The sequence below is a fragment of the Capra hircus genome, chromosome 14 (assembly GCF_001704415.2).
Source record: "Capra hircus breed San Clemente chromosome 14, ASM170441v1, whole genome shotgun sequence".
NCBI classification, from domain to species: Eukaryota; Metazoa; Chordata; class Mammalia; order Artiodactyla; family Bovidae; genus Capra; species Capra hircus.
This window is the reverse complement of record NC_030821.1, coordinates 37,536,629-37,562,664: the sequence shown is the minus strand read 5'-3', so window position 1 is coordinate 37,562,664 and position 26,036 is coordinate 37,536,629. Positions and strand designations below refer to the sequence as shown.

Here is a 26,036-nt window from a genome sequence, read left to right as displayed (position 1 = left end):
GCTCCGTTCAGCTGAAAATATAAATAGTAAAACATACTTGAATGAGAACATTTAATAGCAATGGCAGTCACTTAAACTGATAACTTTCTATAGAGTCTGAGTTTGGAAACCGAACTGCCTGGGACATCTCCCCGCACCCAGGACCTTCTGCTAAGATAGCCGAACTCAACTCAGGTTAGATACCGTCCGAGGCCCCAGCTGGGCCGGGAGTGGCGTGAGAGTGGGAACAGGTTATTTCAGGAGGGTGTTTCTCCAGCACCCTCGCCCCAGCAGTGGTTAAATAGGTGAAGAAGTTTATCGATCAATTAAACTACTGATCAATTCCTGCCATGGGAACCGAACGAAGGCTAATCGATTCTTTGTGGGTGTCACGAACGGGAAGAGGGGCGGCAGCTTGGCATGGGATCAACGGGCCTGGGAGAGCCGGGCCGCGTCCGCCCGCAGCCCCTCTGGCTTCCTGGGCGTGCAGAGGCGCGGGAAATGCAGGGTCTGGCGTCCGTGGCGGCGTGGGGCGCGTCGGACTAGGACTAGTCCCAGCTCGCAGGAGCAGCCCGCCGAGCCCCAGCGGCCGCGGCAGGTGGAGCAGTTTAACTCTTTTGGACCCCAGGAGCCAGATCCGGGCGAGGGGCGCGGGGGGCGGGGCGGGCGGGCGAGGCGCGCTTCTCATTGGCCGTCGGGCACCGCCCGCGCGCGCGCTCAGCCTTTATGAAGCCGCGCGAGTGGCCCGCCAACCGCACGCTTGATTCCCGGCGCCCTGCACTCCGCAGCTCACCTGTCACGCCTGTCCGCTCGGACCCACCATGGCCACCATTCAGCAGCTGGTAGGAAGATGGCGCTTAGTGGAGAGCAAAGGCTTTGACGAATACATGAAGGAAGTAGGTGAGGTTCTCCGCCATGCGGCGCTGCAACGTGGCACGTGTGTGTAGCTGTCTGTCCGTAGGCTCCCTTCGGCGTGCTAGGCTGAAAGGCTGGGCGTGCGCGGCCGCCTACCCCCGACCCCGTTATCCTCCACCTTCCACCCTCATCGCAGGCGAGCAGTGGAGAGCGCCTCCCGCCCGCTTCGGATTCCCCGGACCCTCGGCCTCTTGATCAGTCAGTCCCTCTCTCTGCTGCTTTCCCCGGGCCCACGCGACCCCTGCTTTCCTGCCCTTTAGCGCGCTCACCCCTCTCCCACCGCAAGCTTCTTTTCTTTCGCCCCCTCCAGGCGGCCCTCTTAACTTTCCCGAATTTTCTTCCCCCACCACTCGTCCGCTCTTCTGCCATTGTCCTCCCTCGCACTCGCGCGGTCGTGGCCGCACCTCCTTGCCCTGACCCACCTTGCCGCATCTTTTGTTCCCAGGTGGCGCGCAGGGTCCCCTCCCTCTTCTACACCCGAACTCGATTTCCAGCCGAAATGCGGGCTGCCGCTTCAGCTTACATTCCGCTCTCGGTTGCATCTCCCCCACCCCCAGAGCCCCCGCCCGCCTTGGCCGCGTGCGTCGGCCCATTTTGGGTTGGCCGGGCTCCCCCAGGGGAGCATCAGGGCATCCTCCTCTCCACGCCCCGGAGCGGGGCTCAGAGGCGTGGCGCTGGTGACAGTGACCTGTTGGCACCGCTCGACTGGGCGCTGCGGTGGCCGGTTGGCGTGTGGGAGGAGCGCGGTGAGGTCGACTGTACCCGAGGTGGCAGTGCCCTGCAGCCTTCTGCGTCTAGAGGGTGGAGGGCAGAGAGGCTTCACCCGGAAACCGCAGTCAGAAACTGCCGGTCCTTCAGCTGCTTTCCAACTGCATCCAAGATGGGCGTGGCCTTGCTCAAGACACTTGATTTTTTTTTTTTTAATTTTTGCAGCGTTATGTTGATTTCTGCCATACAGCAAGGGGAACCAGGCATGAATATGCATGTGTCCGCTCCCTTCCAAGCCTCCCTCCCTTCTCCCCATCCCATACCTCCTGGTCATCACAGAGCACGTGGCTGGGCTCCCAGTGCTACACAACAACTTCTTGCCAGTTATCCATCTTATACCTGATACTGTGTGTATGTTGATGCTATCTTCTGCATTCCTCCCGCTCTCTCCTCCCTCACTGTGTCAATAAGCCCATTCTCTATATCTGCAGTTCTATTCCTTCCCTACAGATAGGTTCATCAGTATCATTTTTCTAGATTCCGTATATATGCCTTAATACCTAGCAACTCCACTACTGGGTATATGCCCTCAGAAAACCAAAATTGTAAAAGACACATGTACCCCAATGTTCATTCTATCATTCTTTAGGATAGCCAGGACATGGAGGCAATCTAGATGTTCATTGACAGATGAATGGATAAAGAGGATGTGGTACATACATACAGTGGACTATTTCTCAGCCAGAAAAAAGAACAAATTCAAGTCAGTTCTAGTGACCTAGATGAACCTAGAGCCTGTTCTACAGAGTGAGGCACTTGACTTAAAAGCCTTCCAAGGGAGGATGCATCTCTATAGGGAGATTGAAGTTCTCTCGCTCAAAATAGTGTTGGATTTTCTGTTGTCTTTTTCATAAGCCGGTGACTATAAAGAGTGCTGATTGTGACATTGGGTAGATTGGCAAAGACGAACCTTTGTCACAGGCCCCTAGGAAGTGAAGCATAGCAAAGATCCTGTCTTGACACAACTGCTGGGGCTGTAGGGTTGTTTTAGAAGCTAGCCTCCTGCAGATAGTAACTTTCTGTTACCAAATGTTAAATAAGTGAAGAAGTCATTACAAAGATCTGAAGTACCCTGAAGTACTTAAAAAACACACCTTCTAGCTGATGGCTGGTTAAGTGTGGCTCTGGTGAATCTTGAGTGTGTTTATGATCCCGTGACTAAAACAAAGCAGTATTTTTTTTTTTCCCCCTCCACTCTATACCTTGATCAAGGTGACTGGACAAAAAGCAACTAACTGCACTCACAAAGGAGAAATACATATGTGTGTGTTCACCTGAGTGAGGACCACAGTAGGCGGTTTCTCTGCCCATTGAAACCAAACATGTTTATCAGATGGCTTGTTTCCAGAGTTCTGGAGTCAAGGTTGTCAAGGTACAATTCATTAGAGAGCAATCAAGGTGTGGAAAGAGCAGAGCCCTTTATTTGTCCAAAGTGAGAAAATAATGACTCAACTAATGAAACAAAGCACCAGTGCCTAGCTGCTGAAAGAGAAGGCTCCGTGGGGACATGGCAAGCCGGGCTGGGCGTTCATCATCAAGTCAGTTACTCTGCTTAGGGTGTAGTCGCCTCATCCATGAAACTGAGATTTGGCCTAGAACCAAGTTTCCTACTAAATGTTAATATTAGGGGGAAATACATAGATTATAAAATAAATGTATTAATAGAGTAATCTGAGTTACAGAGTTCTGAAATACTATTTTTGAGAGTAAGATTTTTCCTGTTTGTTAGCATCATGATTGTGTGGTTAACCCTTAAAAGTGCAATTTGAATATCTCAGGATTGATACTGATTTTATGTAGTCTACTAATCAAATATTTATCAGGGACTTCTGTGCTAGACTGTGTGCTGGAGTCATATAATACAGTGGTTGACAGAACTGAGGAAATTAGAGAAGTCAGGATATCTTCCTTAAGTTTCTGAGGGCCAACATGGCATGGTGTCTTAAAGCTGAGATTTAGAGCCAGGCTGCCCGCGTTGTTGGTTCTCAGCACCTCCCTTCTTAGCTGGATGAGCTTGAGTAAGTTACATCAATGCCTCACTTACTCATCTGTCAAATGGAGACTATCCACCTCTCATAAGGTCCTTGCCAGGCTTCCATGAATAGTGTTTGTCAAGTACTAGCACTTGGTAAGCGCTGGATATGTGTATGTTCACAGTTGTTATTGATGACTGCTGCTGCTGCTGCTAAGTCGCTTCAGTCGTGTCTGACTCTGTGTGACTGCATAGACGGCAGCCCACCAGGCTCCCCTGTCCCTGGGATTCTCCAGGCAGGAATACTAGAGTGGGTTGCCATTTCCTTCTCCAATGCATGAAAGTGAAAAGTGAAAGTGAAGTTGCTCAGTCGTGTCCGACTCCCAGTGACTCCATGGACTGCAGCCTACCAGGGTCCTCCATCCATGGTATTTTCCAGGCAAGAGTACTGGAGTAGGGTGCCATTGCCTTCCCCATTGACGACTGAATCATTGAAAATATGCACAGCATGGTGATTGCAGTTGAATTACTGCTTTTATTATGTAAACAAGAAATTTGGTCTTCCGGGTATCTAACATGGTATAACTTTCTACAGGAGTGGGGATGGCTCTGCGAAAAGTGGGTGCGATGGCCAAACCAGACTGTATCATCACTTCTGATGGCAAAAACCTCAGCATAAAAACTGAGAGCACTTTGAAAACAACACAGTTTTCCTGTAAACTGGGAGAGAAGTTTGAAGAGACCACAGCTGATGGCAGAAAGACTCAGGTTAATTATAATTTATAATACCACAGAAGCTTGCAGAATGATTAACTCTATTAATAACATTCTTACTGCTTCCAGGCCAGAACTTAATGAAAAAGTCTCAAGTTGTTTTATGAATTGAGTTTTGACAAATTAGTGAAAAATACTGATTTCACAACTTAATCTGTTTTGTAAAAATAGTTTTAAGGGACATCTAAATTAAAAAGCACACACTATATTATGAATGAAATTACTATGGGTTAATGTGGTGAAGTAGACTCAGAAAGGAAAAGATAAAAAAATGTTGATTAAGGAGGTTATAAGTCACAGAAACTCTTTTTCATTGTGCTTTGGAAGATTAAAAAGGATACTTTATTTTGGCAGACTGTCTGCAACTTTACGGATGGTTCATTGGTTCAACATCAGGAATGGGATGGAAAGGAAAGCACAATAACAAGAAAACTGGAAGATGGGAAATTAGTGGTGGTAAGTGTCTGACATCATATGTCTTATATGAATTCGTAGTTCACAGAAGTGTTCTAGATCACTGATCATGAACAGGATAACTAGGTTGGAGGGAAAAAAGTACCAAATAACAAGATAAATACAAGAATACTTAATAACTAAAAAAAGCCCTTTGTGGAGCTGGAGAAGATGATATAGCAGGAGCTGGGTCTAGTCCGTGTTCTGCTGCCCCGTTTACAGTGCAGGCACACTTCAGAGATACGGGAGGTTCGATTCCAGACCATGGCAATAAATGGAACATCACAGTAAAGTGAGTCACACGGAGACAGGAAGTGAGCAAATGCTGTTGGAAAAAATGGCTCCCTAGACTTACTCAGTGCAGGGTTGCCACAAACCTTCAGTTTGTAAAAAAATGACTATATAATCTTGAGCATACATTTTTCTGTTTCTTTAAAATGAGGAATAGTATTTGCTAAAACTAAATGAATAGTTTAGATATTGCAAATCAGTAGTTTTCAGTAAAGCATATGCACATCATAAATAAAATAACAGGCTCTAGCTTTTCAAATCCAGGAATCCTAACGTGCATTTTCTCCATCTGTGAAGTAGATTTCAATGTTTTGTAGGATTGTGATCCTAGCATTCAACTACCACCATTACTCTGTGATGTAAGACTAACTTGCCTCTTTTTAATGACATTCTGTCTCCTAGGTATGCGTCATGAACAATGTTACCTGTACTCGGGTCTATGAAAAAGTAGAGTAAAAATTCCATCATCATTTTGCACGGAAATTAGCTGCGAGGATGAACAAGCTCAGTTCAATGAGCAAATCTCCATACTGCTGGTTTTTTTTTCATTATTGCGTTCAATAATCTTTATCACAAACAATTAAACTATTTCAAAATGTTGGTTTAATTAGGGTCATCTCTTTGGTTAGTAAATAAATCTGTTTGTGCTACACCAGTGTTGCATGCTTTTTTAAACTTTATAGGAATTTAGTGTTGAGTTTTAACATTTACAAATGGACTAAATGGGATAGCCTTGAAGATACCATATTGAGATTATATTTAGTAATTTATATATAGAACTACTTCTGTGGCCAATAAGCTACTAATCATTAATCTTGTTTTGAACTTTGTATCAACTCAAGAATCTTAAATTTGTGGCAGAGACTGTTCTCATTGAAAAATAGCTACATAAACTTTATAATTTAAATATAAGAATAAAGATTAAATCACCATCATTGGCTAGTAATCATACTTTCAATAGTGTGTTTATAACTACTGCTCAGGAATTCTGTAGCCAGAAATCCGTTTAATAAACTTTCTGAGGACCTACCAGGGGCCAGACTGTCTTCCAGAGGTTGAGTTATATCTGAACACAGGGACAAATCATTGCACTCACTGTGACAAACGCTCAGCTTTGAGAGCATGCAATGTTCTCTTGTTTTATTAACAAAAGTAATTAAAAAAGTAATTCAACTCTGAAATACTTGTGTGTGTATATATAAAGAATAACTAGAATTCTAGTGACTTCTGTCCTATTTCTTAACCCAAATAGCAAATATCAATGGTTCACATTTGGACAGTTTCTGTAGGCACTGGGCTAAAACTATGTACGTGATCCTCATAGCAATCCTTGGGGAAGTTAGCACCATTATTTCTTTCGCAAGTAAGAACACAGGTTTTTGACTAGCTAACTTGTTCAAGGACACAGGAAGTTGTAGAGTTGGAATGGGAACCTACAGCTCGTTGAGCCCACTCACGACTGATCAATCATCCTACAACTCTGGCATGTCTCAGCTTATATGAAGATCCTGAGTTAAATTTCCTAAATGTAATACTTGAGACTTTTATGAAACCACTCTCTATACCTTGAAATGTTAACTTGTAAGAATCTTTTAATTACTGAACGTTAGTAGTCAATGAAAGAGTTGGATTTATTGATGCTGTAGCCCTGTGCTGTAGCCCCAAGTGGTTGCTGAGCACTGGGTAAGTAAAATACACATAAAATTTAAAGAACTTGATACCAAAAAAATGAAAATGCCTCTGACTTTTATATTGATTATATATGGAAACAACATTTTTGGATATAGTTGGTTACTTAAATATTGTATATTAATAAAATTAATTTTACCTGTTTCTTGCTTTTTTTAATGTGGCTGGGGAACATTTAAATGTTGCATGTGCTGAAAAAAAACTTGCTGGCAGTTTTTTTTTTTTTTTTTTGATCCGTATTTTTGGATGGACAGTGCTGCTCTAGACTTCCTTTTCTATTTGAATTTACATCTTGCTTATTTAAGTCTCTATATTGGACTTCCTCTTTCAACCCCTTTTTCCACTTCTAGTAATAGTGTACATTTATATGACTTCCTGAGCCGAACGCTGAGCCAAGTACTGTAAAGAATTCCATAATTCTCAGAACCACCCTAGATGACGTATGTTAATAATTGTTTTCTGCATTATTTAGGCAAGGAAACGAAGTCCCAGGATCTAGGAAATGATCCCAAGCCATACAGCACGTTCAAGTCAGAACAGATTGTACACGAGTTTATCTGGCTAAGACCAACACCATGTTCTAATGTCTATATTGCTTCACTTCATGGAATGTGGAGTATTGCTAGAGGGAGGGCAGACTCAACGCTTTTCCCATGGAGAAGCTATTGACATTTTGAATGAGAGAACTTGTCTTCATTGTGCTGGACTGTGACAAGTCAGTGTCCGAAGATTGTTGCCACAAAATGCCCACGACACCCATTAGTCTACCCCAAACATCCTATACATTTTCAGATGTCTTCTAAGGGTGTCCTACCATACCTGGTTGAGAACCACTGGGTGGAACTAGAACAAATATAGTTCAACTTTCTTATTATCTGGTGTCAATCAAGCCCTTCTTTCTGCTATGTTGTTTAGTTGCTCAGTTGTGTCTGACTCTGCAACCCTGTGGACTAGAGACCACCAGGTTTCTCTGTCCATGGGATTTCCCAGGCAAGAAAACTGGAGTGGGTTGCAATTTTCTTCATACCGAGCACTTAAAATGTGGCAAATGCAACTGAGGCATTGAATTTAAAATTGTAACTAATTAATATGTAGACGTTAATACCAACATATGATCAGTAACTGCTGATTCGGACAGCACAGAATGCTAACCTCATGTTTTCCAAAATCAGATGTCTTATTTTGATTCCAAACCTACTCTTACGGTATCCTCCATTTCAATCCAATTCTTTGGCTAAATGCTTTAGAGTCATCTTTAATTCCTATCTTTCTCTCCCACATCATACCTGATCCATTAGCAAATTATTTCAGCTTTACTTTCATATTATATGTAGAATTCAAGTACTTCTCACCTCTTCCACAGCTAGGACTCTGATTCAAACTCCACTGTTGTCTCTCCCCTGATCTCCTTGTCTGCATTTTTAGTCTTCCAGAGCTATCATTTTAAAATGCATGTTTAACTATGTCACTCCTCTGGTGAGAACCCTCCACTGGCTACTCATTTCATTCAGAAGAGAAGCCAGAGTATTTGCAGAGGTCTTATTTGATCTTGCCCATGTCTCCCAAGTTCCCAGCATCTCCGCTCCTCTTAGTTTCTTCTTCTACCAACCCTCCTTGCAAATATTCCCTTCCAGGAGGTCATTCTGGTCACAGGTGTATTCCTGCCTCAGGGCCTTTGCACTTGTGGTTGCCACTGCCTGTTATAATCTACCCTTTGAAATCTGCAGCCCAGGCTTTCTCAACTTTCTTAACTTCCTTTAAGCCTCTTCACAAATGTCACCCTAGCAGTGAGTCATCCCTAGACCACACTGTGTATATTTGTTACCACTCCTCCCCCATACTCTGTATTCCCCTCTGCTGCCTTTGCCCTTATCACTACCTGAGTAAGTATATGTTTACTTGGATTTTGACTTTAAAAAGTTTTTTTGTTGTTGTTGCTATCTGTTACTCTCACTGAAAAGCAAGCTCTGTGAAGAAGTGGGCTTTGATTTTTATCATATTCTCTATCACTCAGGAGACAACCCAGCACATAGAAGATGCTCAATAAATATCTGTTAAGTGAATAAATTCATTAGTAAATCAATGGCTCTTCTGTGACTATTTAACATTTTGATATTTATGACCCTTAATGATTTTACTTCCATTTGCGTTATTTTTTTAAAAACCATATTTCTTACCTTTGTACAAATCTTTCAACTTAATCAGGTCTTTTACTCAATATTTAAAATTTATTTTACTACAGCTGAGCATTCTGCCAACAGGCAATGTCTGTCAAACAGAACGTGACCTGAGTTGTTAGTGCAACGGAGTGCAGACTAGGTACAATTTATCACAGGTGAGATGGTTTAACATAAATCAAACTCTCACTAAGGGAAAATGTTCAACCAAGAGATGGCTTAACTTTTGGATTATGTCCCTGAGTACTGCAAGGACACTGACTGTTCTCTTCAAGCAGAATATAAATGTCTAAGGCTGCAGAAGGGCTTCCCTGGTAGCTCAGCTGGTAAAGAATCCACCTGCAGTGCAGGAGACCCCGGTTCAATCCCTGGGTTGGGAAGATCCCCTGGAGGAGGGCGTGGCAATCTACTCCAGTATTCTTGCCTGGAGAATCCGCATGGACCGAGGAGCCTGGCAAACTACAGTCCATGGGGGTCACAAAGAGTCAGACACGACTGAGTGACTAAGAACAGCACAAGGATGCAAAGTTATGACATATCATGCCTGTGAGGTCTTTGTAGACAATATGTAGCTTTGCTTTATGCTAGTATAATGACTTTGCATTTATTGCTGACTTAGCAGTTTCTTGAGTCTTAATCTTTTCAAATGTTTTCTCAAAATTCTGGTATTTGAAATTGTGCCAGATCATAAAAAGGCTGAGAACCATACTTTTAGCACCTGGATTTTAGTGTTGCCAGCTCACCTGAGGCTATTAGCTCAACTTTTAGTGCTTATTAATTAATAATTATTGATGTTGTATTTAAAATTACTTACAAGTTTAAAAGAATAATTATAACTTTTCCCTGGGTTTCATGTACTCACTATTCTCTTTTCTTGCTGCCCTCTTAGAATCCACTGCTGTTTGGTGGGTCAAATGTGATGTGGGTTAGTGGGAAGAACTAATGAAGATGGTGAACTGGTTTAAAAAGTTGAGTGAGACATGTTGTGAAATACTGTGAAGGCAGGATGGAATGACGAGTCACTGGTCCCGCAGTAACTGGAAAGTAAGTCTTATGACATCTAGTCTGTCATGCTCTGTCATCAGATTATACATGAGCATTTATTTAGGAACAAGTCCATCTCCTCCTCCCAAACTGCACACTTTAAAAATGTATGAACGAGAAATAATAATACATTTTACAGAGCACTTTTAAAAAGTGCTGGTGATACATGATAGGGGAATGAGATAGAGCAGGGCCAGGGTCCTTTTCATGGGGTGACATTCTAGTGAGAAAAGATGGAACACTCATGATAAAACCAAATGGCGTGGAGTGATAGAGGCAACAGGAAAAAAAAGAAATCAAGGAGTAAACACGGTATCTGGGATGGCCAGGAAGACCTCTCAAAGGAGGTATTGTTTGAACCCAGATCTGACTCATGCGCAGAAGACGATCAAGTAACATCTGGGGGCGTAGTTTCTGGGCAGGTGTGAGCAATTCCTAAAGCCCTTTGTAGAGACAAAAAGACACAATGACAGATGCCGATGGACAGAGAAGTAATGAGGGACATCAGAAGCAAAGATGCAGTCTGAGATCTGAGGAGAACACAGGGTCTGTAGGACCTGGTATTTGCCTTTGTCTGGGTCAAGGGAAACCCTGGAGACTCTCAAGTAGGAAATGCCAGAGCACATAAAAAACGCCGTACTTTTACTCTTGGTAATGGAAAACTTGATATTTGTAAATAATTCTTACTAAAAACAGCTGGAAATACCCGACAAAATATACATATATTTAACTTTCTTTATAAAATACTGAGAAATTACTCGGGAACACAAAGACTTAAGTTCAGCTAATAGGACTGGTTTTGCCCGGAAGCATTTATTTGTGAATCCAGACGTGTCTGAGACGCTGAGCTGTAGTTTTGGTAACAAAGGGAACAATTGACCTTTGTCTGATGGTAGACAAGCTGACTTCATCTTCTGTTGTCTTAGAAAAAAGAGATTGCTAATGGTTGAAAATTTAGTAACAAGGATGTTCATCAAAGTACTGTTTATACTATCAGAGAATTGGAAAGTACATAATTTTCTAGAAATGGGGGATTGGTTAAATAATCATGATATGTCCATACTATAACACACTAATAAGCATTAAAAAGAATAAGACCAAGAAGAACTTGGAAGAAGCCTCACAATGCTCTCTAAGGTGAAAAAATATCCTGACTATAAAATATTATGTATGGGAGTTTGGGATTGACCTAGACACACTACTATATTTAAAATAGAAAACCAACAAAGACCTACCATGTAACCTGCTAGATACTGTGTAATAAACTAAGTGGGAAAGAATTTGAAAAAGAATAGATACATGTATATGTAAAACTGAATCACTTTGCTGTACACCTGAAACTAACACAATTTTATAAATCAACTATGGTCTAATATAAAGTAAAAGTTTAAAAAAAATTATGTACCTGTTGTCCCATTTGTGCAACAATATGTGCATATATGTAGGAAAATGCAGAAAAATGTTAACAGTGGTTATCTCTTAGAATTGGGGTGCTTAATTTCTTATATATCTGTAATAAAAAATGCAAAAATCTATATATTTAATGATAAATAGCATATTAGAAATACTTCAGAAAAGTGCAAAGAAGAAAATAAATACCCCTGGAAATATTTACCCTGTATATAGTCCCCATAGCACTTGGGCTTTCCTGGTGGCTCAGATGGTAAAGAATCTCCCTGCAATCCTGGAGACCCGGGTTCAATCCCTGAGTTGGGAAGATCAGTGGAGAAGGGAATGGCTGCCCATTCCAGTATTCTTGCCTGGAGAATTCCATGGACAGAGGAGACTGATGGGTTACAGTCCATGGGGTCGCAAAGAGTTGGACTTGTCTGAGCGATTATTAGCCATTGGCCATAGCACTTAGCTTTCCTTATAACATAGGTTAAGAACTGCCAGGCTGCAAACAAAACTGACCTCACAAAGTTCTAGAGTTGTACCATGTGATTAAAGGAAACTTCTGTCCTACAAAATATTTTGCTGCCAAGATGCAATTTAACCATTGATATTTTAGCAAAGAACACATCTTTTCCTTTATACAGTTAACGATTTAGAGTCAGGGAAGTGTTAATTCTAAAGTCAACCTCATTGACAAGTTAAGGTTATTAATGATGTGTGGCTTTGTTCTTTCTCATTTGCTGGGCTTTACACAAGACCCTGATGTTTGCTTGGGCACAATTCCGAGGGCCTCCATTCTCCTTTTCTTCTCTGTACTAGGTCCTGCTCTGTTGTGTGAAAGCTATGGGGTATGCCACCAAGGCCCTGGTTTCTGGTTTAGTTTGTTTCTTGCTTGGTTGCTTTGTTGGTTTATTGATTCTCCAACCAGATCATTACTAAAAGAAATACAAAAGAGAAAAATCCCAGGATACGGTTCAATTTCAGAACAGTAGCAATGAAGATAGTGCTCACACAGAAGTTCAGAAAAGTTACATATAAGAGAACAAAGACTTCTTTCATAAATGAAACAGAATTGGTTTGACAATGATTTTCAGCAAATTGCATAACCAAATATAGAAATGAAGGTTGCTGACTCAGGCACTTGCCCTAACCACTAAATTCAGCTTCCTCTCTTTGCTGCACACAGCAGGAGCACATGAATAAAAAAAAAATGCGACTCTTTCTGGAACAAGCAGACTTTTGGAAAATGGCCAGTTCTGGAGGTTGACCTGTATGATGCATCATCTTCTGAGATGCGAACCACACCCAGAAACCTTGGAGAAACCATCATGACACAGATGAGATAATTTCAGAATCTTCTGATTGCATATTGAAATGATTAACATGTCAGAAGATTCTGACGAGAATCTCAATTCTTTACTCTAGAAATAGGTGGTAATTCTAAGATCCCATAAAACTTAAATCAGTTTCAGTTCTGTTTAGGCAGTTGATGGGAAATGGTGTTGTTTCAAGTCCATATATCAAGGGCATAAAGACACAGATCAAAATAAGAAGGCACCAGACCAGAATGAGGCAACACAATGTGAATGAAGGCAATATGTCCAGGAGATAATTTCATTACAATGTCATCAGAGTATTCACCGAATAGAGAATTACATATGTTCTATCATATCTTTTATTTTATCTACATAGATTTATATATCTGAAGTCATTATTTTTATACCTAAGAGAAGTACTTCTTTTATACCAAGAACAAATTCATATATATGTTAGCTCTTCCTTATTGTATCAGCTTTGCTTAACTAGCAGATGAGGTCTTTGGGTCCCATTCCAGTGTCAGCATTTCTGAATGGACTAACTGTCTGATTGATTCATTTATTCAATTCAGCAAATGTGAACCCCTACACTGAGCCCCTACAATGTGCCAGGTATTGTGCTAAGAGCTGGACATACAAAAACGAATAAAGGTAAAAAGTCCTTGACTTAGTGAAGTTTAGAGTCTGGAGGGAGAGAGAGACAATAAATAAAAACTAACGTGAAAATTGGGCTTACCAGATGGCATAGTGGTAAAGAATCCACCTGCCAACGCAGGAGATGCAAGAGATGTGGGCTCAGTCCCTGAGTCAGGGAGATCCCCTGGATGAGGAAATGGCAACCAACTTCAGTATTCTTGCCTGGATAATTGCATGGACAGAGGAGTCTTGTAGGCTATAGTCCATGGGGTCGCAAAGAGTCGGATACAACTGAGCATGTTCGCTTTAAGGTAATAATTATATATTGACATAATTGCTTTGAAGGACAAAACAGCATGCTTAATAGGGAATGACAGCAAGAACCAATAGCAATGGGGAAGGCCTCGCTGGGGAGGAGAAATTTAAGTCGAAACCTGAAGGAAGAAAAGGAGCCAGATAAGAAAGGAATGGGAAGAGCATTTCCTACAGAAGGAATAGCAAGTGCAAACTGCAGGAGGTAAAGTCGTAGTAAAAAGTAGACACTCCTATCCCAGTCCCTTGGCCAGATATATTTCTGAACTCAGAACTTGTTTTGCATTTTAAAAAGTTGTTGTTGTTGTTCAGTTGCTCAGTTGTGTCCAACTTCTTGCGACTGCTTGGACTGCAGCTGCCAAGCCTCCCTGTTCTTCACAAGTTCCTGGAGCTTGCTCAAAGTCATGTCCATCGAGTTGGTGATGCCATCCGACCATCTCATCCTTTGTCATTCCCTTCTCCTTCTGCCTTCAATCTTTACCAGCATCAGGGTCTTTTCCAGTGATTCAGTTCTTCATATCAGGTGGTCAAAGTATGGGAGCTTCAGCTTCAGCATTAGTTCTTCCAGTGAGTACTCAGGACTGATTTCCTTTAGGATTGACTGGTTTGATCACCTTGCAGTCCAATGGACTCTCAAAGAGCCTTCTCCAGCACCACAGCTTGAAAGCATCTGTTCTTCGAGGCTCAGTCTTCTTTATGGTCCAGCTCTCTCAACCATACATGACTACTGGAAAAGCCATCCTTTGATTAGATGGACCTTTATCAGCAAAGTGTCTGTGCTTTTTAATATGTTTTTAACAGTTCTAACTGTTGCTTCTTGACTTGCTAGTGTAGTCCATGTATGATATCCATATATTAACCCATGTATTATATATTAATAACACTCCCAGAGACACCTGGGGACAGTATGGTTATAATAAACCACATTAATATATCTGCAGTGGAACATGTAAATCATCACATAAAATGGGATAAAGACTATATAATTCATGACATGATCTTCTGTCCCTGATGGCTCAAGACGATAAAGACTCTGCCTGCAATGCAGGGGACTCGGGTTTAGTTGCTGGGTGGGGAAGATCCCCTGGAGAAGGGAAGAGCTGCCCCCTCCAGTATTCTTGCCTGGAGAATCGCACGGACAGAGGAGCCTGGTGGGCTACGGTCCATGTGGTCACAAAAGAGTCAGACAAGATTCAGTGATTAAACAACAACAGTTGTACCAGCTATTAAAGCAATAACTTTGTAGGCATAATTTCATTTAGTCCTAGAAAATAAGGTAGATATGAATAATATTTCCTTTTTTACTGATCAAGAAACAGAGGTTAAGAGCAGTCTGAAGGGGACACTGGATCTGTATCTGTAGAGGCAGGCATGCCTCGGGGTTTACACCCTGCTGTCCAGGGTGGGAAATGACCAGTGGCGACAGGTGTGGAGTGAGAGTGCTCAGGCCCCTTGCATCAGGGCAGGACAGCACTCCAGAGGAGCCCAGTGGATCAGGTGCAGCCAGCTTTCTGCGGAACTGCTGCCGTCACACCCTGTCTTGGTTCCCCCCCTCCTTCTGCTCCTGCTTCCCCTCCCCTCGCCTTCCAGATCTCTCCTGACTTCCTTTAGCAAATTGATTGCTCAGAAAGTCTTGCCTCAGGGGCTGCTTCTTCTTCAAAACAGCCCTGCTGAGCCCTGGGGAATTCCTGGCCCATGGAAACTGAGAGAGATGATTGTTGTTAGTGATTCTTGTTTGAACCATGATTTGGGGCACTTAGATGGGCATAATAGGGAGTCAGAACTGCCTGCAATGCTTCAGTGAGTGTATACAGCAAGGATTTACTAGCTCTTCCTCGGTAGAATCTGTGACTCACTCTCTCCAGATCAGGCAGACACACACACCTCGCAGATACAGGGTTTCCCTTCTTGCTGTAGGTTTATCAGCTTAACACCACTGTCTCAGGGACCACAACATCTGTCTAATTTGCTGAAACAGCATTACCTGAATCAAGGGCCCTACTTTATGGCAAATGAAGTGTGACAAGGTGTGCATGACATGGAATCCACTGGTCCTTCCATGAACCATCTCACTTGGTAAATTCTAGCCTGAATTTTCATGCAGGGGCATGAAACAGCCCCCTGCAGGCAAAGCAAAGAGGAGGTACCGTCCTTCAGGGTTTTTTTTGCGTACCACAGAGTGACAACCATTGCATACCACGGGTGACCCAATAGGAGGAATATAGAGGTTCTGCAAGCAGGAATAAGAGTGGCTTCCCCGGTGGCTCAGTTGGTAAAGAGTCTGCCTGCAGTGTAGAAGATCTGGGTTCAATCCCTGGATCAGGAAGATCCCCTGGAGAAAGGAATGACTACCCACTCTAGTATTCTTGCTGGAGAATCCCATGGACAGAGGAGCCTGGTGGGCTATAGCCTACAGCATCACAAGAGTAGGACGTGACTGAGTGACTGAATCTGCCTGCCTTGCTCACCGTTATTCCCAGTGACCTACTTCTTGTTGTTCCTTTGTATCTATTTCTAGTTCCCCTTTTCTCCCCCAGCTTTGGCGTACTTTCAGCAGTCACAGCATGGCTCTTCATGGGTCGACTGTCTTCCTCGGACTATTGGGGCATGTTCCTTGCAAGTGAGGAGGCCGGGAGATGTCCTCCGTTCCCCACAAGGCTCAGGTGGGGGTGTAGGGAACAGAATTCTGGTTTCCTCCCTCTGAAGCCCAGCTTGCACTCCATCCACCCATGCAGAACCAGGCTGAGGTATCATCCTCTCCTTTCTTGTGCTTCAGAGGAATCTGACCTCACTCATTTTCCAGGGTCATCAATGAAATAAATGGTGGGTTCAGGACCCAGGACTGTCAGACTGAACAGGTGAAAATGCAAGGTACCCAATTAGATTTGAATTTCACATAAACAGCATTTTTTTTAAAAGCTTAAGTATGTCCCATGAAGAACTTGGGACATACATATATTTAATTTTTAAACATGGTTTATCTAAATTTCAAATTTAACTGGGTGTCCTGTATTTTATTTGGCAACTGTATCCGAACACTAGCCAAAGTCTGATTTCAGTACCTAAGAACCAAAGGGTTCCAACTCTTCGGGACCCCATAGCCTGTACCCACCAGACCCCTCTGTCCATGGAATTTTCCAGACAAAAATACTGGAGGGGATTGCCATTCTCTTCTCCAGGGGATCTTCCTGACCCAGGGATTGAACCTGGGTTTCCCATGTTGCAGGCAGATTCTTTACTGTCTAAGCCACCCATGAAGCTCCTTTGAAATTAATAAATCACTTTAAATCTATAAATAAACTCAATGCACATACTACAATATTCACAAGGTAATGTAACTAAGCAAGGACTTGTGGGCAGAAAGCTAAAGTCTGACAGTGGGTCTGTAGCAAAGTAAGGCTTCATTACAGGGTGGCAAGCAAAGGAATGGGAGACATGCCTCAGATTCACTTCCACTAACTCTTTGAGTTGGGAGCATTTTAAAGGGGAAGAACAAGGAAGCTAGGGTTAATCATTGTCTTGTGACATTTCTGTGACATCTCTTAATCATTGTTTTGGAAGTCAGGATGTTCTGGTTTGATTCTGTGGCCAAGCGGTCCATGGCTGGGGGTCTCTCAGCTCATCTTGCTCTGGAAAAACAACCTGAATTTGTATGGTAATGATGACATCTATAATAGCAATTTTACCATAGTAGCATGTTATCAACATGTTATCAACAACAGTCATCTAACTCTGGTTGATTAGTATTCAGTTAGCACAGGATTGAGGTCAGAAAGGACAAGAAAGAGAATAAAGTTTTGGATAGAGGGCATAATCATAAACTCGGCAGGGGAACTCTGTTTAGGGGGACCTTGTTTTAATAGAGTAAGCAATAAGTCTTTCTACACCCTTTTGCCCAGCCACTCAGGTCTCCCACTCAGATCTACCATTCAGAGGCAATCATGGTAGCTTGTTTCTTATTTATCTTTCTAGAAATATTCTCTGTAAATCCAGGCATAATTATACACGGATCTCTGTACTTTTCTTAATTAGTTTAACGACCTCCCTTGGAGATAGGTCTTATTAGCCCATCTAGAATTGCCTTGTGTTTTTAAATAATTGCTCATTTATTAAAAAAATTTTTTTTAATGTGGACCATTTTATTTTTTAATTATTAAATTTTTATTTTTACTTTATTTTACTTTACAATACTGTATTGGTTTTGCCATATATTGACATGAATCCACCATGGGTGTACATGAGTTCCCAATCCTGAACCCCCCTCCCACTTCCCACCCCATATCATCTCTCTGGATCATCCCCGTGCACCAGCCTCAAGCATCCTGTATCCTGTATAGAACATAGACTGGCGATTCGTTTCTTACATGATAGTATACAGGTTTCAGTGCCATTCTCCCAAATCATCCCTCCCTCTCCCTCTCCCTCAGGGTCCAAAAGTCCGTTCTATACATCTGTGTCTCTTTTGCTGTCTCGCATACAAGGTTATCATTACCATCTTTCTAAATTCCATATATATGTGTTAGTATACTGTATTGGTGTTTTTCTTTCTGGATTACTTTACTCTGTATAATCGGCTCCAGTTTCATCCATCTCATTGAAACTAGATGTCCATCAGCAGATGAATGGATAAAAAGCTGTGGTACATATACACAATGGAGTATTACTCAGCTGTTAAAAAGAATACATTTGAATCAGTTCTAATGTGGACCATTTTAAAAAGTCTTTCTTGATTTTGGTACTTAATATCACCTGGGAGTCAGTGCACTTTCTAAAAGGAATTGCATAACAGTGGAATGCCTACTGCTCAGATCCACAATGATAAGAGTGTTTTTTTTTCCTTAAAAAAACTGTTTCTAGAATAAGCAGAAGGACCCATAAATCAGTAGCATTCCTTTCTAAAAAAGCAGCCTCAGAGAAAGAGGCTGGTAGGTTCCTGGAAGGTTGTTATGCTAATGTGTAACAGAAAGGAAGATTCATTACAGGGAAGGAAGACACAGGGTCCAATTTGCTCAGGGTTGATACATATGCTGGGTTTGGAGGTTACAGGAGATTGATAAGAGCACAAAGTCTAATGTATCATCAAACAGGGACATTCTTGCTGGCTGCTAGAATGGTGGGGAGAATGGGAGGATGGCGTGGCATAGACTGATATTCATTTGAGGCAACTTGTGGGATTAGAGATGTCCCTTGCCCTCAGTAGGTTTACAAAATAATAGACTGACATGGAAGCAAAGATGCTATCTAAACAAACACAGAATCATTTTGAACAGAATCTGTATGTGGTGGTTTAGTCACTCAGTCCTGTCCAATTCTTTGTAACCCCATGGATTGTAGCCTGCCAGGCTCCTCTGTCCATGGGATTCTCCAGGCAAGAATACTGGAGTGGGCTGCCATTTCCTCTCCATGAATTCATACATTACTGTACAAATACATAAACATATATATATATATATACACATAAGATGCATGGTATAGATTTCTTTGAACTTCATAATTCTCTGCTAGTTGTGTAATGAACCCAGGCCCTGAAATAAGCCTCCACAAAAGCCGGCTAATATGGTAAGAATTTAGTTTAAAAAGAAAAATACAATTTCTTTAATTTCTCTGTATCCTCTGTTCTTTCCTTTCCACAATTAATCTTTTCACTGCCTTTCAAAACTAAAATTTAAAACAATTAAAAAATTATTTTATGTATTTATTTATTTTTGGCAGCACTGGGTCTTTGTTGCTTTGAGGGGGCTTTCTCTGGTTTCAGCAAGTAGAGGCTACTCTTTGTTGGGACGCACAGGCTTCTCATCGTGGTGGCATCTCTTGTTGCCAAGCGCAGCTCTAGGCACTCCGGCTTCAGTAGCTGCAGCACAGAGCTCTGAGGTTGTGGCCTGCAGGCTCTAGAATGTGGGCTCAGTAGTTGTGGCATGTGGGCTTAGCTGCTCCGTGGCATGTGGAATCTTCCCTGATCAGGGATCAAACCCGTGGCCACTGCAATGACAGGCAGGTTCTTATGCACTGTGCCACCAGGGAAGTATCAAAACTAGACTTAAAAAAATCTAGTCCTATGGGAAATTTAATATTGGGAAAAAGAACATTAGCTGAGTACGCCCCATAGCTTTGGCTTTTTCTTTTTTAACAGTCTTGAATCAGACATCTACTGGGACAGGGTAGCAGGTGTTCTCTGAGATGCGTGCATGGTATCTGTGCTCTTCCACTTTAGTTCATGTTAAATAAATATCACAGGAACCCAAACAATCTAAGACTCTTCTCAGCCACAGGATTTACTTTAGCACTTCCTGAGAAGTGCTACTGTAAATATACAAGTCATGCAACCCACTTGCAAACAGTACTTGGCACCATGTGAATGAGTTTCTGGAACAAACTCATTCATTTGGGGAGGGGCTAGAGTGTCATAAATATAGGTTCTTCTAAAAACAAACAAATAAAATGAGTATTTTTCCAGGCATTGTCTGGTAGTACTAGACTGCCCACACTAATGTTTCTTATTTCTTACCCTTTCTGGGTTACCTACACTTCATTTCCTCACCAGGTACATGAAGATGGTAAAAACAGTGAAAATGATATTTATTCCTAAGCCTTCTCACTTCATCAGTCCACCGAGGGACTTTCCTGTTCTCATGGGTTGACAACATAGGGGAGGAAAATTTTTTTCTCATCCTTCTTAGTGTCCTTGGCTGCAAATTAAACTGACAAGACAGATGAACAGGAGAAGAACAGACAAATTATATTGAGTTTTTATGTGAAGATGGAGCCTGCACAAGAGAATGAAGATCCAAAGAAGTGATTGGAGCAGGAAGCTTTTGTATCTTTTAGACAAAGAAACAATAATTTGCGAAGAATTGAGAAGAAAAAGGGGTTTGGGCTAAGGGTGGTAAATGGTGAAGAAGTAACTCAGAATATAGGATTAGCTTAACAATCTTGTGTTGCAGACTTTTCTGCTGCCTTCACTGGGTTAAGAGTCTGTCTCCAGTGAAAGGAGAATTTATTTCCTGTGTTTAGGCAGAACGGGGGTAACTTGAGCTGCGTTTACTGCTTCTTCATTGCCTTCAACTCAAAATAATTTTTATGTCAAAGAGGCATATTTTGGGATGACATTCTGGTTTTCCTTCAGCAAATAGGAGTCATGGACTCAAATAACTCTAAGCCCAGAGGGACTTGGAAGGGCCATTTGGTAGAAAAATCCAGGAGAAATAAATATAGACTCAGCTTTTCAGGGCTGGAAGGAAACAAGAGAATTCAACTCCATATCACATATTTGAATCTCTCTGGAAATGTGTAAAACTGTAGAACTGAAAGCTAGAAAAGAAATTTCTAGCTTTTTGAAACTAATTTCTTAAGCGTGTTTCTTTCCCAACCTTGAAACACTAATAACTAATTCCCACCGTTCAAACCAATAATATTTCAGAATGTTGCAATTATTGTACTTAATACAAAAAACTATCATTCTATGTTGCTGCTTAGATTGCACTTTTGGTTTTTTATATTTCTTTAAAACAGTAGTTCTTTCTTTCCTGTGATAATCTTCTTGTATATTTTTCTGTTTTCTCATTTTCCATATCAGTGAGAAAATAGATATTATCTTTGTTTTCATCTTCTCTTGGTTCAAATCTCAAAGGGTATTGAATTGGAAACTTGAGGGGCCTAATTAGCAGAGAAAATAAAATAAGAAAAAGTCAATACAATAAGCTATTAAAAAAAATTAATTCATCAGCAGAGGAGACCCTAGTTCAGTTCAGTTCAATTCAGTCTCTCAGTTGTGTCTGACACTTTGAGACCCCATGAATCACAGCATGCCAGGCCTCCCTGTCCATCACCAACTCTCAGAGTTCATGGACTCAAACTCATGTCCATCGAGTCAGTGATGCCATCCAGCCATCTCATCCTCTGTCGTCCCTTTCTCCTCCTGCCCCCAATCCCTCCCAGCATCAGGGTCTTTTCCAATGAGTCAACTCTTCACATGAGGTGGCCAAAGTACTGGAGTTTCAGCTTCAGCATCAGTACTTTCAATGAACACCCAGGACTGATCTCCTTTAGAATGGACTGGTTGGATCTCCTTGCAGTCCAAGGCACTCTCAAGAGCCTTCTCCAACACCACAGTTCAAAAGCATCAATTCTTTGGCACTCAGCTTTCTTCACAGTCCAACTCTCACATCCATACATGATCACTGGAAAAACAATAGCCTTGACTAGATGGACCTTTGTTGGCAAAGTAATGTCTCTGCTTTTTAATATGCCATCTAGGTTGGTCATAACTTTCCTTCCAGGGAGTAAGCGTCTTTTAATTTCATGGCTCCGATCACTATCTGCAGTGATTTTGGAGCCCCCCAAAATAAAGTGTGACACTGTTTCCCCATCTATTTCCCATGAAGTGATGGGACCAGATGCCATGATCTTCGTTTTCTGATTGTTGAGCAACTTTTTCACGCTCCTCTTTCACCTTCATCAAAAGGCTTTTTAGTTCCTCCTCACTTTCTGCCATAAGGGTGGTGTCATCTGCTTATCTGAGGTTATTGATATTTCTCCTGGCAATCTTGATTACAGCTTGTGCTTCTTCCAGCCCAGCGTTTCTCATAATGTACTCTGCATATAAGTTAAATAAACAGGGTGACAATAGACAGCCTTGACGTACTCCTTTTCCTATCTGGAACAAGTCTGTTGTTCCATGTTCAGTTCTAACTGTTCCTTCCTGACCTGCATATAGATTTCTCAAGAGGCAGGTCAGGTGGTCTTGTATTCCCATCTCTTTCAGAATTTTCCACAGTTTCTTGTGATCCACACAGTCAAAGGCTTTGGCATAGTCAATAAAGCAGAAATAGATGTTTTTCTGGAACTCTCTTGCTTTTTCCATGATCCAGCAGGTGTTGGCAGTTTGATCTCTGGTTCCTCTGCCTTTTCTAAAATCAGCTTGAACCATCTGGAAGTTAACGGTTTCACGTATTGCTGAAGCCTGGCTTGGAGAATTTTGAGCATTACTTTATTAGCATGTGAGATGAGTGCAACTGTGCGGTAGTTTGAGCATTCTTTGGCATTGCCTTTCTTTGGGATTGGAATGAAAACTGACCTTTTCCTGTCCTGTGGCCACTGCTGAGTTTTCCAAATTTGCTGGCATATTGAGTGCAGCACTTTTACAGCATCATCTTTCAGGATTTGAAATAGCTCCACTGGAATTCCATCACCTCCGCTAGCTGTGTTCATAGTGATGCTTTCTAAGGCCCACTTGACTTCACCTTCCAGGATGTCTGGCTCTAGGTGAGTGATCACACCATTGTGATTATCTGGGTCATGAAGCTCTTTTTTGTACAGTTGTTCTGTGTATTCTTGCCACCTCTTTTCTCCTTCTGTTAGTTATCACTTAGCAAAATATCTCCATATTGTAAGATGAAGAAAGGAAGATCCAGAATGTTTGTGTGACTTGTCCAAGGATACACAGATGGTTAATGATGGAACCTCCACTGGTTGCATTCACTTGACTTCCAGACACGGCTGTGAGAAAGATCTTAAGAGAAACTTCAATACATAAAGAGTATTTTAGTTTTTCTCTGTTCCTAAAAACTTGCTTACTAGATATTTGGATTCTAAGAACTTCTTTTCTTTCTTTCTTTTTTCTTTTCCTTTTCCTTCCTTTCTTCTTCCTGCCTTCCTTCTTCTCTCTCTCTTTCATACTTTCTTTCTCTTTACACAGAGAAGTTAACTCCAATTTAAACTCTTTTGTCTTCAAAGTTATAGAAAATATGTATCTACTGAGCTGATTCAATTCTCAGACAATTCTCAGTGTCTGGAAAGAACTTCAGACTCTTCTAGGTCTTGGCTGTTTACAATAATGAAGAGGAGCAGTAGGATAGGTAATCCAGATTAATCAATCATTCTTGAGAAATTACAAACTAGTTCAAATATAAACATTAGTAACTAGACTGATGTCTTAATGGGAGCATCTTTCTTAGGCAAAGCCTAAGAAATACCAGACTATTTAGGGATTTGTTTTCAAAAGGAGGGGACTTACGTGAAAAAATCCAACACTATCCCTACAGCCTGTAAAACAAACCTTTAGAAGAGCAAATAATACTTGGGAGACAGTGTATTAAAAAGCAGATACACCACTTTGCTGCAAAGGTCTGTATAGTCAACACTGGTTTTCCTGGTAGTCAGGTACCAATGTGAGAGCTGGACCATAAAAAAAGCTGAGCAGCGAAGAACTGTTGCTTTTGCGTTGTGGTTCTGGAGAAGACTATTGAGAGTCCCTTGAACTTCAAGCATATTAAACCAGTCAATTCTAAAGGAAATCAACCCTGAATAGTCTTTGGAAGGACTGATGCTGAAGCTCCAATTTTTGGCTGCCTGATGTGAAGAGCCGACTCATTGAAAAAGACTCTGACCCTGGGAAAGAACGACAGCAAAAGGAGAAGGGAGTGGGAGAGGATGAGATGGTTAGATAGCATCACTGACTCAATGGACATGAATTTGAGCAAACTCTGGGGGAGCCTGGAGAACAGAGGAGCCTGGCATGCTGCCGTCCATGGGGTTACAAAGAGCCAGACATGACTAAGTGACTGAGGAACAGCAGCAATATTTGGGAATACATTTCAGATAACAGGAGTCTAAGCAATTGGTTATGGTTTGCTTAAAGAATGGAATATACTGAATATATGAAGGAAAGTGGATAGTGGGCCTTCTATGATAAAGTTCCTAGGGTGGATCTCATTTGAAAATGCCAAAAAGTTTAGAGAGGAACCAAAGGGAGTGATCAGCTATAACAATTTCCAGGAATGTTATTAACATGGCTTTCTGTATAAACAGTGGTGCTCATTCCTGCCTACCCCTTCCTCCAGTGAATTGTTTTTTTCAAATGCATTCGAACTCTGTGAATCTCCTCTCTTCTGGTTATTATTATCTTTCTGATTCTCACTTTTTTAAGAAAGAAGGTAAGCTACTGTTTTTATTGAAAAGGAACTCCAGATTTTACATTTCTTCTCTTTGAAGATTTTGCAAAGTAGACACCATGAATAATTGAGAATTTTCCCTTAGTGGCAACATTTTTAAAACGTTTTCCCACGCATCAACACATGGGAAATAAAAAGATGTTGATACAAAATAAAACGATACTGACCTGTGAGTTCACTGTTCTAAAGAACAGTGTGTATCCTTGAACAGCTTGAGCAATGGCAGATCACAGAAGTTCTTTAATGACTGTTTTTCAAACTGCTAGATGGGAAGAATACAAATGAATTAATTTCTTCCTTAGTTCAGAATCTGGAACTGAAGATGGCATACTTCCACTTTCTTTAGACCCTTTTACTTTTTAAGGGTTATGTGACCCTTTGTTTTCTTCAAGTTGATTCTTCTTATATGAGGGATCTCAGAACCAGAAACCTTTGTGGACAAATGTTTTGCTAAAAAGTAGTTCTTCCTTCGTTTATAGCTCTGCTCCTTCAGACCGTTCTGTTCCCTAAATATCCTATTTCCCAGTTTCTGACCACTAGGTGTCATAAGTATTCACACAAATGCCTCCAAGATGTAAACATAAACTTTACCTATTAAAATGAGGCACTGAATGTATGACTTCTCATATATGATCTTATGTCACCTGGGGTCACTTATTAGCTCCAATTTACATGCAATTCAACTTCTGAATAAAAAGTTCAGGGAAAGTCACAAAGTTAAGGAAAAATGAGATGGAACTCTTGTGGTATACAAACGGTTAACGGTTAACGGTTAAACAAGCTCTGCAGAGCTTGTTCCTTCCTAATCCCCTTCCCCACTTGACCTCCAGAGTTGCCTTTAGACTCGCATGAGATTAATAGTCACCTCCTTTTAGGAATGGGCTTCACAAGAGCATATTGATAGCCTTGGGAAATCTCTGCACTACTTTGCAATAGGAATACACATGAGACACTGGGACCCACTCTCATTCTGCTTATTTGAGTTTCAACTAAAGGGACTGACACATTGAAAAATTATTTTCAAGTCTTTCTGAAGCTAGGATGACCAATTCAAACCTTTTCATTTTATGTTAGGGAAATGATACCTGGAAAAGTTTGCTCATTGTCCAAAGATAGTCGCAGAACTGGACCTTGGACTCACATCTTCTGACTCCTAGGCATCCTAAGTCTTCTGTGTAGTTATTGCTGTTCTCAAGATGGATTTACGCATTTGTTTTGGAATTTTGAAAAGAAAAAAAAAGTAAACCAAAGTATTCCTCAGCATGTGTTAATATTGTAAGAAAAACCTTAGCTCAGAAAACTTCCTCTGTGGAGTTGTTGTTAAAAAACAGAAGTAGTTATTAGTCATTGGAACAGGACAATAAAT

General features: G+C 41.5%; 1 protein-coding gene across 1 annotated transcript; it reads left to right on the top strand.

Annotated features, from left to right (window-relative positions):
* On the top strand, nucleotides 707-6,984 carry FABP5 (fatty acid binding protein 5). Its single transcript, XM_018058378.1, has 4 exons — nucleotides 707-879; nucleotides 4,230-4,402; nucleotides 4,763-4,864; nucleotides 5,555-6,984. Exons 1-4 carry the CDS (start codon nucleotides 801-803, stop codon nucleotides 5,606-5,608), a joined length of 408 nt encoding a protein of 135 aa, XP_017913867.1. The 5' UTR covers nucleotides 707-800; the 3' UTR covers nucleotides 5,609-6,984.

Excerpts from the sequence above, each read along its gene's own strand:
- FABP5 (XM_018058378.1), top strand. The coding sequence starts at position 801 with ATGGCCACCATTCAGCAGCTGGTAGGAAGATGGCGCTTAGTGGAGAGC. Across the intron at positions 880-4,229 it reads CGAATACATGAAGGAAGTAG|GAGTGGGGATGGCTCTGCGA; the intron begins GTGAGGTTCTCC and ends AACTTTCTACAG. Across the intron at positions 4,403-4,762 it reads CTGATGGCAGAAAGACTCAG|ACTGTCTGCAACTTTACGGA; the intron begins GTTAATTATAAT and ends TTATTTTGGCAG.